At 32.0% G+C, this 16312-nt stretch overlaps 2 protein-coding genes across 15 annotated transcripts; both read right to left on the reverse strand.

Annotated features, from left to right (window-relative positions):
• Positions 1-25: 25 nt before the first annotated feature.
• LOC130806912 (pentatricopeptide repeat-containing protein At1g06270-like) lies at positions 26-10402 on the reverse strand. Of its 14 annotated transcripts, XR_009040398.1 has the most exons (6): positions 9605-10401; positions 8123-8707; positions 3052-5286; positions 1395-1523; positions 1158-1212; positions 30-1048 (listed from the first exon to the last, which is right to left on the reverse strand). XR_009040398.1 is itself a non-coding variant. In XM_057672149.1 (4 exons), the coding sequence occupies exon 3, from the start codon at positions 5054-5056 to the stop codon at positions 4019-4021; it is 1038 nt and encodes a 345-aa protein (XP_057528132.1). In that variant the 5' UTR covers positions 5057-5286; positions 8123-8707; positions 9605-10400; the 3' UTR covers positions 1530-3174; positions 3984-4018. The 14 variants fall into 14 exon arrangements, 3 of the variants coding, with proteins under 3 accessions (XP_057528132.1, XP_057528133.1, XP_057528131.1); XR_009040395.1 differs by having other exon boundaries at positions 29-1523; positions 8123-8266; positions 8373-8707; XR_009040397.1 differs by having other exon boundaries at positions 29-1212.
• Positions 10403-10763: 361 nt separating this feature from the next.
• LOC130806914 (inorganic pyrophosphatase 2-like) lies at positions 10764-16168 on the reverse strand. Its single transcript, XM_057672151.1, has 5 exons — positions 15608-16168; positions 14917-15038; positions 14238-14442; positions 13088-13424; positions 10764-12004 (listed from the first exon to the last, which is right to left on the reverse strand). Exons 1-5 carry the CDS (start codon positions 15743-15745, stop codon positions 11817-11819), a joined length of 990 nt encoding a protein of 329 aa, XP_057528134.1. The 5' UTR covers positions 15746-16168; the 3' UTR covers positions 10764-11816.
• Between the last annotated feature and the right edge of the window lie 144 nt (positions 16169-16312).

Here is a 16312-nt window from a genome sequence, read left to right on the forward strand (position 1 = left end):
TCTAATAAAAATACTAAATTTATAAATTGATCATATAACATGACATAGAATCAATAGATCAATACATAGTACATACAATATTTTAGGGGACATTAAAAGAATTTGGATGACAAAATATAAGCAAAAGGCGTGATCAATAATGTTATATTGATCATCTACATTATAAAACCGAGTACCTTTTGGTGATCACTTTCATATTAATTTGATCACTTAAAATATTACAAATGTCATTATAATTGTTTAATGTAGTGTTTGGGAGCAAGTATTTCATTTTAAATTATAAATTTCAATTATGAAATCATAAATGAAAATTTTGAGAATGACAAGGTTTTGGGTAGTCAATTCTCAACCTTGACTACTTTAAAAACAATGATGAAATTTAATCCAAATTCAAATTTAAAATTTTTTTATTTGCCAAACAATAAATTTAAGCTAATTCCAAATTTCCCTCCCAAACATGACATAAAAGAAATTTACAAACATCAAAATGTTTAATACCAAAATGCAAATCACTTGCTTGACTTGAATCTTGTTCCCCTTTTTGAACGGACTTTCTACGTTGGCTTCTTACTTTCTACTTGCTTGGATTGAATTTCATCAATCGTTGGAGCTAGCAATTTCTTCTGGGCCAATATTAGAGGTTGATAAGCTCTATTTTACTTTTTGACAAAACTAGCTTCAAACAAAGTTAGGACCTGTACAAGATCCTGTCATCCGATGTAGATAGTCATCTCAAATTGGTATCACCAACAAATTCTTCCATCAAGTAAGCAGCATGATCATCATCATACTCAGTGTATCCCGCTCATAGGAACTATGATCAGGGTTTAGGTAGGTAGAAAGGGAAGAAATGCGACAACTCATACCCATAAAAGAGAGTGTGGCCAAAGAATCCTTCAGTAACTCATACCTCAGTAGTCAAAAACATAAATAAATAAATAAATATACATATGAGTAAGCAACATACAAACCAAAATCATTTCTTCCATCATTCATCACCCTTTTAGATTGTAAATCTTCATATCATATGATATATTCATGACCATTGCTTTCAAAAAAAGTCAATGAAAAAAGACTGATGAGCAAAAAACAGATGAAAATCAGCTAATAAAAATCAAGTTTGAAATACAACAAAAGTATAACAATAAAAAACATACCACAAGCTCAACCATCTTTTTTAAATACTCATCGCTCTTTTCCGCTTAACAAAGTCTGAATAATAACATTTTTTCCATCGAGTATCAACAACCAATAGATGATACATAAATTTAGAGTACGACATAAAAAATGTTGATAAAAACAAATAAACAAAAAAAGATTAATCTAAAAAGATGACAACATGATGCGTTTCATTAAAAAATAAAAATCTATAACTGATTACGATATGATATTACCATATTCATGTATTAAACTCGATCTTCAACGCCAACAAATTTTACATATAAATTCCAATAAAAAATGTTTTCCGATTGCAAGGAGCTTCTTTGATCATTTCCAGCATCAATCATCTTTGCCAAGTCCTCCTTAATAATAAACACAAACACCAAATAATCGTTTATCACCAAAAATACTTTGAGCTACTCTCTCACACAAGATTTTATGTAACACTTGAAATTAACTTGAGCTTCTTCTTTTTTTTATTTTTTCTGTTTTTTTACTAATGAGCCGTTTGAGTGGATCCGAAACAGTATCACACAAGACGGGTTGTATAGGAATAAGGAGCATAATAAGTTTTAGACTCTTTATTTTATTGTGTGTGAAATTTGCCTAAATGAGAAGTCTTTTTGATCAAAGAATAATGAGAAGATGAAGAAGAAAGGGCATAACAAGCAAAATGGCATGCAATAAAATCTAACCATTAGGATCAAAGTCCAACTCATTAAAAAAGCTAAAAAAAAAAAAAAAAACATAAAACTCAAAAACTAAACTGTGTACCCGTGCTTGACAAACACAGCCCATGATGCACGGGTCAGAGTAACCGACTAAAAACTTTTTTTCTTTATTTGAACAGCCATATAGGATATGGGTAACCGGGTCATATTAACTCTGGTGTTTTGAGCACCACAACTAGTCTACTACATAGGAATGGCAGTCAATTTGAAAGTTTCTCAATATATCTACCGACTAAAACAATTTCTTGTTCTCCATTAAATAAGTTGTCAAAATACTCTCTCCATCGATATAATGAACTAGAATTTCATGATTACTAATCTTGATACACATAAACATACTTGTGTCCTTAGTCTTCTCTTGTCTTCTCTTCGACATCCTCTATATGTATCCACCTTTCTTTAGATTTCATTTTGTAAAACATCTTTTTGGAAGTCTTAAACTTTGCCTTGCGAATACTAATCTCACCTTGGCTCTAACATCCTTATACTTGGCCAAGTTTTTGACATTCTTGCAATTTCCTAGTACAAGATAACATTCTTTCTTCTTCACCGTTGTCTTGACCATCTTATGTGTGTAACAAACTAGTGTACATAATAGTATGTTTTGTTGTTCTCGCATATCACGCTTCTCATGCTCTCGTTCCTCATTAGTCCTCTCTCATGACAGTGAACAGTGTCCAGATGCACTATGCCGAGTCACATACGGATTGTGTCTTCTTCACATAGCATAGCGTATGGCATCTCTTACAGTGGTTGGTGAAAACCACGAGAAATTATGCATAATTTTATAGGTACTTCCTCCATCCTACTGCCCTATCTCTCTTTCCCTATCATAGTTAAAGTATCAAATGATGGATAATAGATGGATGGGCCAATAATTTGCATATTCTATAATTTAAGCTACTAACATCTTTTCCATTCAACGGGTACAAAAACAGTTAAAAGGATAAAAAAGCACAAAAAGCTTATTTCAAGACTACAAGTCAGACCATGGGAGCACTCATAACACAAATCTGTAAACTAGGTCACTCTTGAACAAAAGAAATGAAGGAAGATTAGATTTTGTCTCTCTCAACTGCCTATTGTGTTTGAATATATAGACAATAGACGGATGGACCGATAATTTGCATATTCAATATTAAGATTTAAAGCTACTTACATTAGATTGTTCTTCATGACATTCATCACACCATTTTCAGACTCTTGATTTCTGTAATCTCATCTCTTGCTCGTGAAATCTCATTTATCATCTCTCTTTTTCCTTTGACTATTTCCTAGGTTCCTGTAGGATTCAATGAAAACAAGAATTAATTATCCAACCAAGTATGAAACCAAGAAAAACCTACATGAGATCTCCGTACATCCCTCTTAAATTCTCTGCCTTAACTGCACCATTGGTAATGGTAGGAACGATAGAGCACATCTGGAAATTACTATTATTATATCCACTCATAAAGCACAAGTCAAAAATCATGGCATATAAAACTAGTGCAGCAACATTATTACAATCACTTTGAACCTCCATCTTGCAAAGAAAAGAAGACATTGATTGCCATTTCTTTAGCTACAAAATGAGAAACTTAAAATTAAGAAAACAGCAACTCTCAAGTACGGTGCCTGTAAAGAGCACTGTGTAGTGCAATAAACTTCAGAACATCGCTAGTATGTGTTCCATATTTGACAAAAAATTTCACTCAGCATTATCCAAAACAATTTATTTGGTCACAAAAAGCATACAAGCTAAACTACTATACAGAATAACAGGCTTGATCGCCATAAAATTGAACAGCCAAAAAATTATAACCAATAATACTTTCACAAAATCTGAAGAATAAATACTGGAAAAAAATATAGTATTTGAAAAGTAGGGCAGCCACATAAGGTACGCTTTTGTTGACTGCTATAAAGACTGAAAGACACAAATGAGACATTTCACACTTACTAATAATGAAACAGTGTGGAAGTTATAAAGATGTGAATGAGACATTTCACATATATGCAAGAACTACTAAAATAGTGTGGAAAGTATAAGCTGCTTTGCATATATCTGTCGTTCTAGAAAAGACGAACTGAACAAAAATACATACTTACAAAAACAAACAAATATTTCCATTTCCTTCCCAGATTTATGAATTCAGTTCGGCAAATCTGTGCCTTACAGAACAAGCGAGCTCCCACTCACCAACTCCAGCCAAGCCCTCAATCACCTTCTGCCTAACTTTAATATATGGAATGTTCCCTCTATCAGTCATCATCATTGCCATTTTTCCCGCCAAAATAAACTCCTTACACTCCAAGCAACCCTCAAGCACAAGCTCATAGCTCTCAAACCCAATATGGAACTCTTTTTTCTCTAAGAATTCGATAACCTCGACCGCTCTCCATATCTCCTTGTTTGCACGCAATGCTGACATTAACCTCACCAATGTCCCTTGCCTTGGCGATAAGCTTAGTTTCCCAGCCATTTCCTTCATCATAACTACTGCCTTGTCTGTCTTCCGGAGTGCACATAATGCAGATATAATGGTACAGTAACTCTCAACATCAGGAAAACACCCTACTTCAAGCATTCCCCTTAAAACCTCATCAGCCTCTTCCATCTGATCAACAGCACAAAGAGATTTGATGACAAAATTACAAGTTCCACAATCAGGGCGATACCCAATAGATTTCATGCTTAGAAGAATTCTTGGCACCGACTTATATTGTTTTTGCTGATCAATCCAAGCAGAGGACATAGAAAGGTAAGTCTGAGGTACAGGGGTACACCCTGAACGAATAATCCGTTGGAGGGTTGCAAGAGCATGCGGAAACAGGTCTGGGCATTGAAGGGTGTAAGCTAGCAGATAATGATAGGAAGTTTTGAGGCGGGAATGGGGTTTAAGAGAGATGAAAGATTGTAACATTTCATCAACAACTAGAGTTCTTTGGCTCAGTGTGAATGAAGAAAGAAATGAAAAGGGATTTTGTTTGTTGTGGGATTCTTCTAAAAAGGTTAAGAGGTCTGGAATTTGTTCATATTTCTTGTTGGTAACCACTGTTTTCAGGGATTCCTCAACTGAGTTCTGGGAAACACCTGCGTACAAGGAGGATAATCTGAGAAAAGGGTTCTCAAGCTGTTGATGGAGTCTGCAAATTCTAATTCTGGCTAATAAGAGAGCCATCAGATAGGATTGTTAACAGATAAATGCTGGTCAAAAAGATAGCTTAAGATTACAGCGGGGATTAATCAGACTCCAGTCCAAACCAACAAAATTCAGTACAGATACAGTTCAGAAGTTGTCTGGTTCATTCAGGCATATCATCTAACACCTGGTATGCGATTTTAATGATGACTGACACCGGCCGTTAACATACTAGCGGTATTGGAGTAATTGTATAATGAAACCTCTACCTGTTGAATCACCAAAAATCAAAAGAAAAAATACATATAAGAAGCCAAAGAAAGAGGAAGAATAACTTTCTCAATGCAAGTTTTAACACTGTTTCTTGAGATTTAGGAGAAAGAAAATTGAAGAGGAAAGAATAGAACTAGGCCACTAATTCGCATATGATCCAAGAGTTAATGTAGGGTGTTAGAATCAAGAAACCACTGTAACCTTCACCGCACCATATTAAGAATATTAACATGTAATGAAGAAATTAAAATGAGCATAACAGGTGCTTTATAAAGGATTTTGATCTTATGCGAAACCCCGTTACTTATCTAGTTATTTATAATAATAGTGTAACAACCATTATAAATTATTATTATTATTTGAACATATTAGCTATTATCATCTGGTTTACAAGTATTAGGTTCTAAAAGGTCAATTATCAGTTTTAATATAATTATATGTTTTAGAAAACTAGAATTACTACGATAAAATTGTCAAGTTAACAATTCACATTGCGATACCCCCAAAATGAGTCATACCCGCGAGCCGCGTCCACGACATCGCAACTGTTACCGCAATCGCATCGACATCTACAAATTTTTTCTATGCTAGTAATACCATCAAATTGCAACTGCAAGTCATGAAGATATAAGTAAAGAACCATGAGCCAAGTAAATTTTTACTAGACCAAACAACAGAGTTATCAATCAACAAACCATGATGCCAAAAGTTAAATCGGTGCAACTCTAAGCCATTATACACTCAAATGCACAAACATTACTTTCAGCACCTTTCTTCCTTTACTTAAATCAATGATAATGTAAGTAAGAAATGATCCAGGGTTTGGGAAACAAACTATTGACAAGCTTCATATTAATGCTATTGTGTCACGGTATAGCCCATAGGGTCATGTCCATTCAATGGTTGCAAGATAAATTAGGTGCTCTCATATTCATTAACAAGTTTTTTCTCAAAACAGCAATCTCATACTTACCTTTGTTAAACTACTAAAGGCAAAATAAACATTAGGCAATAGGGATATGCAATGAGATGGGTATCTGCCGAGCCGGACTCGAGCAAAAATGGATCCAAGTGGAAAAATGCTCTAATAAATCAATACGAGTTGAATAGCGTTGTACCTGAAAGTCCGGCCCAGCTTGACCTCATATCTAAAGGTATGATTTTTTTTTTTTTAAATAAGCCCTTTTAAGTGTTGCACTTGAAAAAAAAAGCTTCTAATCAACCACAAAATAAAAGCCATCACCTTATGAGCCCTGTGAGTCTGTGACATAAATTTTACTCATAGATTATTCAATTGACAATCTTTATGCAGCTTTTCTACTTTCAGAATATTTGTAGAGACCTTTCTACCAATCATAATGCTGCCAAATAATACTCTCCTCCAAGTACAAAATATTTAAATTTTGTGGAGAGCTAAATACTTCAAGTAGTAAATTTCGACAATTAATTTTGTATCTATAATGGCTTGATTAACCATTAATTCAACAAGATTATATTAATTAATAATTTTGGTAGTGGAATAATGTAGGATGAACAACTACTACTTGAAGCATTTGGTGCAAAATGTTGAATGAACAAATATAGTTAGTGTTAAAGCATACCAATGCTATTAAAATCATGATTCGTATTTATGATCCAATGTTTCTACGGTGAACGATCTAAATCTTAGTAGGAACTTAATTTTAGTAGGATCGTAATTTTGTTAGCATACAATCCAACTAATTTAAATTATAATTAATTTTTCTTACGCATCAATTAAAACTATAACTACTTTCACACACATACATGTACAAAAAAATTCATTTCATTCTTTATAGTTCAAAATTAAGTTACGGAAATTTAATATCACAATTTAAAACTTCTGCAATGAATAAGGATGAATAAGAACTAAAAAATTTAGCATATTTAAGTTATTCGAGGATCCCATACTTTGATATGTAGCAAGATATCCTTGATAAGATTGCTACAAAATATTCATTCCAAAGTCAACCCAAAAAAACTACTTGAGCTCACAATGATCCTTACAAAGCACTAAAAATTGGCAACATTTACGTATAGAGTCAAAGGTTGAAATCATAAACAACAAAAAAGAAAGCAGAGTGTGTCTGAACTCTGAGTAACAAATAACAGTCTCAAGGGATTTGTTCAACACCATTGAAATTACAAACCCACATACATGGTCAATGATCAATATACAAATACACAAATTCTCAAAAATTAGAAAAATTCAATTATCTATCAAAGAGTCACAACACACAAGTATCTCAATACATGCAATCTCATTCATGTGTAATTCTAATAGACCTTCACATAAAATTAGAATATGTAGGTTCAGTAAAGTATAAATAAATGTGTTTCATAAAATTTTAAATTATTTGAATTTGTAGTTTGTATTTTGTGTGATGAATATATGTTGAACGATTTTTTCGAACATGAGATACAAACAAAAACATTATGATAAATAGTGTACTTAATGTCTTTTTATTAGTATACTAGTAAATATGACAAGTTCTACCTACTGTCATTTTTTAAATGTTTACCTCAAACAAACTGAATAGAGCCAATACAACATATGGAACGGGCTCAGTATCTTCTAAATGAAAGAGGTGTGATAAAACACGTCTCGAGTGCTATGATTGCACCCAATGAACCAAGATTGTTTCCTCTTGCTATGTATAAAGCTAAGGAGGCATTTGATGAATAGTTGGAAAAAAATCATAGAGCATGCATGACGATTTGATTGGACAACCATAGTTTTTAACCCACAACTAACGAAATGAGGGAAAATACAGAAGATATGTTAAGCAAGACTTAGACCACAAGACTGCATACCTTGCATTTGAATTAACTGCAATAAAAGATTGATTCATCATGATTTGTTCCCAAGCATTTTCGCGCTATGAGTGCAATGCTTCGAGACCTCAAAGCTAGAGATATTGAGAATTCTCAATACACGCAAGTCAACAATGTGTTTCACTGCGTAACAATAGGTTTTAACGTCTCATAAGGTCAACTTGAAATCATATTCTAAACACATTCATTTATAAGTTCAAAAGGTATTGTGAGGAAAAAGGATCATCACTTTCTCAAAAGTTTCTCAAAATGTGGGCATTCTTCCTCTATTTCAGCATGACGAGCAATCTCAGAAAATAGTTTCTAATTGATGTTATGAGATAATAAAGCCTTGAACGATGACTGTCGATCATCATTGTTAGGTAGACAACAAATCACCTTATTAACTTGCTCGTATTCATAAATCTCAAGATATCCGGCTTTGAGGTCTTGAAGCATTGCACTCTTAGTGCGAAGGTGCTCGAGAAACGATATTGTATTGCAGGGCATGAAGCGTTGTGGCTGAAGTCTTCCCAAATATATCTTTTAAGACTTCCTTACATTTTCCTTGGCAGTGGGATAAGCCTTAAATTGAGAAAGGGAAAATTTTGTCACACACTAAAATCTACAAATATACCAACAACATTTACAAAACATTAAATTATCATAATTTTTTCATTCGTATTTCATGTTCGTAAAAATCGCTTAACTCATAATCATCACACAAAATACAAACTAGGAATTTGAATAATTTAAACTTTTATAACACATTCATTTATACTCTATAGAACCTACATAAGTTCATAACCAACAAAAATGAAAGCATAATGTCTTTGAGAAACAAATAAGCCTCTCAAGGGATTTTTTCAACAAGAACAACGACATTTACATGGTCAAAGATCAATATAAAGATACAAAAGTTCACCAAAATAAAAAATAAAAAAATAACTCAACAATCCAGCAGAAATTCACAGCTCACAAGTATCTGTAAATTATCGGTATATATGCAATATCAATCATTTATAACGCTAATAGCCCTTCATACAACAATAGCAACAGTCATGTAGACCTTCATAAACAGAAAGTTAGGAGAATATAAGCAAAATTACCGAAATAAAATGAAGGCCAAGTACAATTTAATTAATTAATACATTTCTATAATCTCAATAAACACATCACCATACAGTACAATCCAAGCAGTGATTTGCCAAAAAAAATACTTTCAGGTAACAGTTCAAACGAAAAAAATACACGGAAAGTAAGACAATACAATATTCTTTAGGGTTTATAAAAAAATTCATATCAAACAGATCACCAATCAAACGAAGGCGGACAAAATTTAAAACATTAACAAACAAAACATCATCATCAGCTAATGTAACACAATGAAAGTTGAAACTCGATCAATTCCGCATTTATTCATCAGCTAACCAAACGGAAATAAGCAAATTATTTGAAAGAAAAAAAAGTAAGCAAACTGACCAGAAAAATATAGTGCTTCCAAGAGAGAGTTTCCATCCATTGTTTACCTCTCAATCCAATACTCTTACCTCTTCAACAAATAAACGTCACTATCGAACCCTAATAACATGCACAAAATACAAAGGAGGAAAAATAAAAATCACCTTTCAAGAACTCCATATTTCATACGAATTGGGAGGAAAGAGGAGTCGCGGTTTAGGGTTTATGTTATAGGATTTGGGGAAAAGAGAGATGGGGATATGGGGTAAATTTAAGTAGACGAGACCGCGAGTCTTTAGCCGTTAGGAACGTTTAACGGACTAATTCAACCAATCTCAATTTGTCTGTTTTAGTTTTTTTTTTATTATTATTATATACTCCGTCCGAACCTTGCTTGGGCACGGTTATTAAAAATGGTGTGGGGTCCATCAAAAAGGGTAAATAGTGAAGGGTAAGTAGTGAAGAATAGTTGAGTAAGTAAGGTATATGGGGGTATATTCGTAATTACTTGTGTGAACTAAGGATATTTAGGTAAAAAAAGATTGACAAAAATAGAAATTGGACAACTAAAAAGACTTTGCCAAATAAGAAAATGGGACATCTATAATGGTTCGGAGGGAGTATAATAGATCTGACTAGGTGGTATTCGAACTCAAATTCTACAAGCGAATATGATACATGCTCATTGCTCCAACTAAGATATGACTAGATTATGTTTTTAACATCTCAATTTTATTTATATGATTGACATATTCTATTAAAAGACCTTTCTTTGTAAAATGGCCTTAAATAAGAAGCTCGTATTTACATAATATGTATTAGATACTTTCTACCTGAAATGAGTAATCATAAGCTAAATTTCCATGTAAATCCAGTTTAAAAAAATGTAGTTGAAATGAGTAATCATTAGCTGAATTTCTAGACACAAACTAATAATATATTTAACGATCTTTTTTTTACTAGTGTTAGTCGATTTCAACAACATGCAAATTAAGAAGATATGTAATTCTAGTTTTACTAGCACTAACAGTTATTTTTTGAAAAACGGATGTCACAATCACCTTTGTAGGATGTCTAATTTTAATTTCTAGTTGAAATGATAACTAATTCGATTTTTCTAACACGTAAATAGAAGATAATTAACGTTTTTATCGAGCTAATATTTTTTTGGAAAACAGACGTCGTGATTACCCTTATGAACACCTAGTTTGAAAACAAATCAAATTGGATACTCGTACAATGATTTTTTACACAAATCGAGAAGATATGTAATGTCGTTTTACGTACATTAACAAATTCTTTTCAAAACATAGACTCAAAATCATCTTTAAAGAGAGCCTAGTTTGAAAATTCCACAGAAATGAATACTTATACGCTTATTTTGCTAACATGCAAGCCGAGAAAATAGTAGATTATAAAACAACAGAAAGAATACACAAGTAGCAACAAAAAAATAAATAAATAAACAAATAAATCAATCTTATAGAAATAGATAAATCAAAATACAAAAAATGAAACGCGTTAAAACAACATAAAATTATAAGAAACGTAGAATAATAAAGTGCATTCAAACACTTCGACAGAATCCATAAATAGCATCAAGGTACATGAACTAGACCAAACATAGGCACAAACAAGCCTTAAAAGGGCTTGCACAAATTGAACCCATACAAATCAACATATATTGTCCGGCCCGCCTCACGACATATTTTCGACTTTTCGTTACATCAAATATTACAGAATGAAGTGCATTCACATTTCAAATACATTAACAATTCATTTGGTAATCGGTACTAAATGACAGAAATAGAAATTTACGTACAAAAACTTTTTTGTGATCAAATTTTCATTAGCATGAAAATGACATGATACATATCATGAGAATTTCCATTACAGATCATTCTCATTTTCACCATTAAATACCAATTACCAAACATCGTCATCATCATCATCATCATCAACCCAATATTCCGTTTGTAAACAGGGTCCAAACGAGGGAAGATAACAAACACTTCATACCCGTCCTCCCTTCAAAGAGGGGAGTAGAAAATGCGATCAATTTTAACCAAAAAAGAAATAACCCTGCATAAAGAGGAGTTGGAGTGACATAATTGCCTCAAGAGTAAAAATTTTAGAGAATCATGACTCATCTAGTGGTCAATGATTTTCTCTTTTATGTTTGTAATTCTCCGATTTGAATCCAATAAAAAATACATCTGAAACTGCGAGTTTTTTAAATTGGCATTGTTAGTTGTGAACGTAGCTGTAATCGTGCAGGTAGCATAGCCAGTAGATTTGATCCTGAAATTGTGGAGGCATGTGAGCCCAGAAGTTTGCTGTTTTGTGATGCTCCAAAAGATATAAGCCTTTGATTGTATTTGTATGGATGCAATATAGTACAGCATTTTTGTCTTCCATTCTGTACCTGTTCAAATTATATAATCCATGCATTAGACTAATTACATTAAATTAAATTATCGCAATTGTACTAATCATGTTTTGTGATGTTCCATCTCGTTTCTTTGAATTTACTGGTAGCAAATTCAATGGAACAAATGAGTATTACTGAAAGATTATAAAGGACATAACTAAATGCTATTAAATGACGACTTTTGTCTAAGTATATATAATTTTTTTGAGGTTGGTATTCCCCGGGCTCTGAAGGTCGTTTCTTTGGCAAGAAAACAAAGACTCTGACATCTCGTCTCTTTGAAAGGAACAAAGGAGTATTATTGAAAGATTATAGAGGAGATAACTAAATGCTACTAAACGACTTTCGTCTAGGTATACATCTACAAAAACCGAATATAATAACAAGAGGTAGTTTCGAATCGATGCTTGATTGACTTTATAAAAAAGGTAATACTACTTTACAAAAAAATAGAGGTTATTTTCTTCATTCACTTAATTGCTTCAAATGAGTATTAATGGTTAGTTTTACATAAGCCTAAAGGGAAATGAAGGATTAGGTTTAATTTTAATCTTAAAAAAAAAAAAACACTAAAGGGTTTTCTAGCCCTTTTTTCTTTTTATGTGGGTGATTAAACTAATTGATATTACTCCATTCATTTCACATTGTTACATTCGACCAAAGAAATCACTCAGTTTTGATCCGACTATAACAAACAAATGAAACGAAAGGAGTAATACATAAACTAAAACAAGTAGTAGTAAGGCATCTAAAACAATCACTAAAGAGTTTTTCAAGCCCTTTTTTCTTTTTATGTGGGTGATTAAACCAAATAATTGACATTACTCCATTCGTTTCACGTTGTTACATTCGATCAAAAAATCTCGATTTTGATCAAAGTATAACAAACAAATCAGTGTAACATAATTCGCTTTCTGAATTTACGATTTACTCAAATTTGCCCAAGAACAGCCCAAAACCGACCATAAATTATTTTTTCGATTCAATGAGATTAGCGAATCATGTAACACTGATACAAATGAAACGGAAGGAGTAATACATAAACAAAAACTAGTAGTAAGGTATCTAAAAAGGTACTGGAAGAGCTTGAGGAACATGAGAAGAAACTGGGAATGACTCAAGCTTGCAATCATAGAATTGAGCAGGAGCAGCATCAGTATTTGAGATGATATCATGGATGATAGACAATAAAACTCGTTCGAAATCTTCGCCATCGAACCATTCATGGATTTTGGCTGTGATTAAGTTAAGATTGTTTGAGATTAATTCCCAAACTGGGAAATTCTTCCTGGGCATAACATGATCATTTTCTCTTAGCTTCAATGAAGGACAATAATCTCCCATTCCATCTCCTAAGTAGATGAATTTCTTGTTTCCATGCTCTGTTAATAGCCTTTTGATCACTATGCCCTGAATTTTTTTATTACAAAATTCAGATAAACAATTGACATTTTACCATTTGCTAATATAAGATTCATATGTACAATGAAACGGGATGGAGCAAAATAGGGAAATAATTCAAAAATTTTAGAGACCCTGTTCAATCGGATGTGTTGTACATGCTTGGAATTTACCCTGTATCATTATGACTCGCCAATTAAGATTTTATCATTTGTTAGTGTAAGATTCATATGTATCTTGTCTAGCTAAACTAACAACGAAACAAGCGAGCAAATGATTCAAATAATTTTAGAGACCCTGTTCAATCATACATGTTGTACATGTTCGAAATCTCTCCTGTATAATTATGTTTTGCCCGCTAAGATTTTTGAAGCTGCCTCATCTACATATATTACATTCTTTAAAGTTTTATATAATTTTAACAACACCATGAAGTTACAATCAAGCTTTTTTTTTGTTACAAAATCCAAGCAAATAGTTGATATTTTCTATTTAACACAATTTGCTTAAACTATCTTTTGAATGGTTCCTTATGTTCATAAAGTATGTTTTGAGTTTCATATGTTTGTTGTTCATAAAAACTTCTACTCTCGGTTAAATCGCTAGTCTCTTACACGAGAACTTGGTTAAAATGCAACAATCTCACTAAAACAGTTGATACAATGACGGAATTATTAATGTCATTAAAATACTCACTATATCCTTTGATTTTGCTACACAATACACAAAATACACAAGAAGATCTCACTTCGATACGTAGCAAATTCAAATAAACGGAGCAGTAAATGTTAAGAAAAAAAACAAGAAAAAAGTACTAATTACCTTGCACATGTTTGGAGGGCAAGGATTGGAGCATCCATGAGGAGATTTTGTGAAATCATGATAAGGTAAAATCCTTAATCTTCCTTGTTCATCAACATAACCAGGATTAGTGTTAATTTCTGAGAAACAATCCTTAATCCCAAGAAAATCCAAAATTGTTTCGATGAAGAACATATTTGCATCACTCACAATCCTCAAATCACACCTATAAAAATGTCAAAAATACCAAAATTTATTTAGATATATGTAAAATATGAAAATTGATTATTACCAATATAACTAAAATCTAAAATTGTTTGATAAAAATTATCATGTATTTGATCAATTGTTACTTTTTTTGTGATGACGGTTGACATTTTTATTAATGATTATTAGGTTCCTTTCAAAAAAAAAATAACCACATTTCATTACCAAATGCCATTAGATGGCTCCCAGTGTGGGATTTGGGGTGAGAAATATGAAAACTTACTCCTATTAGAGATTTCACGTTTTCGACTGACCCTTGTAAGCAAACGGCGTATGCAACTTTACACAAATAAGAAGTGTGTGCGACTTAATGAATAATTTTACTATTAATCCATCATAATACAAAACCAATGAATTATAAGTCTTCGACCGTATCGAAATAAGGGATATTATTATTACCAATATATTTTAAGAGAAAAAAAATTATGCTTACCCTGCAGAATGAGCAGCTTTAATAGCAGGAACAATACGAGGATGAATTGGAGTTCTTTTTAGGACTTCTACAATATCATTTATTGTTACTCCTTGTAAATGCATTTCTTTCATCAATGTGTCCTGAAAATTTGAAGAAAAATATTTGAGATTATCAGTAAAAAAGAGGAAAATTAATTGGAAAAACTAGTAAAATTCAAATCAAACCCCTTTTTATTGTAAAAACCAAACAAATCCAGAAAAAAAGTAGTAAAATTCAAATTCAACCCACGTTTTTCTGAACTATATTAGAAATAAACAAGATAAAATCATCAAATTTAGATCGAATTTGAATTAAACCCAGAAATAACAAATAGAAAAAAGTAAACTTTAAATCAAACCCAGTTTTTTTTATCAGCAAATCAAATTTAAATCTAACCCAAAAAAAGAAAATGGATGATGTAGTATACTTGAAAACAAACAGATATATTTCTGAACAGAAAAACGAATTCTAAATGAAAAAAATAATAAACTTCAAATCAAACCCAGATTTTTAGAACAAAAAAATCAAATTAAAATTAAACCCAGAAACAAAAAATAGAAAAAAGTAGTAAATTGCAAATCAAAACCATAAATTTGGAACAAAAAAATCAAATTCAAATTAAACCCAGAAAATAAAATCAAATTAAACCCAGAAACTAATGAAAAATTACCATCATTGTATTCCATGGCATGGTATTAAAAAGCTCATTGAATCGATCAGTAAGACCCAATTCATCAACAACCCAATTATCACTATCACAATCAATCATTGTTTTATCAAAATCAAAAACTACAACTATTCCTTCCATTTGTTTCAAGAACAGAAACCCTAACCAGAAATTTGAATCTCTTTTTCTAATTTTGTTTGAATACCAACCTAGAAGTTTAGTGGGGGTATTTATAGGTTTAATTAAACAATGAAATCAATAAAACCCAAAAAATGATACCAATGGAATATTACAAATTGATGCGTATTTGTATGGGAATTGATAGGCCATGAAAGACTCATCCCCTTTTTTAGGTCTAGAAAATACGCGTTTTTTCTTAGTTTAGTAGTTTCTGGTGTAGATTTGATGTAGTGTATTGCACCCATATGAAATCAGGACCGTTGATGACTAAATATTTGAAAAATCGAGGTTTAAAAAGGTGGGTGTTACTAGATTCATGGGCACATTGATAGGGTAAGAAATATAGGCGGGAATATGAAGGAATATACTATTGGTCGTTTGGATTTTAGATGTCCAAATTTGAATCTAATTTACTAGTTCTTCTAATCTCAAATACTTCTTATATTGCCCTTATGATACTATTTATCCTTCAAACTAATTTATATATTATGGCTAATATATATAGAAAAATATAATTAATTAAAATTT

This window comes from Amaranthus tricolor, chromosome 2 (assembly GCF_026212465.1).
Source record: "Amaranthus tricolor cultivar Red isolate AtriRed21 chromosome 2, ASM2621246v1, whole genome shotgun sequence".
Taxonomy (NCBI): Eukaryota; Viridiplantae; Streptophyta; class Magnoliopsida; order Caryophyllales; family Amaranthaceae; genus Amaranthus; species Amaranthus tricolor.

Excerpts from the sequence above, each read along its gene's own strand:
- LOC130806912 (XM_057672150.1), bottom strand. The coding sequence starts at position 5,056 with ATGGCTCTCTTATTAGCCAGAATTAGAATTTGCAGACTCCATCAACAG.
- LOC130806914 (XM_057672151.1), bottom strand. The coding sequence starts at position 15,745 with ATGGAAGGAATAGTTGTAGTTTTTGATTTTGATAAAACAATGATTGAT. Across the intron at positions 14,443-14,916 it reads AAAGCTGCTCATTCTGCAGG|GTGTGATTTGAGGATTGTGA; the intron begins GTAAGCATAATT and ends ACATTTTTATAG. Across the intron at positions 13,425-14,237 it reads GCCCTCCAAACATGTGCAAG|GGCATAGTGATCAAAAGGCT; the intron begins GTAATTAGTACT and ends AAAAAAATTCAG.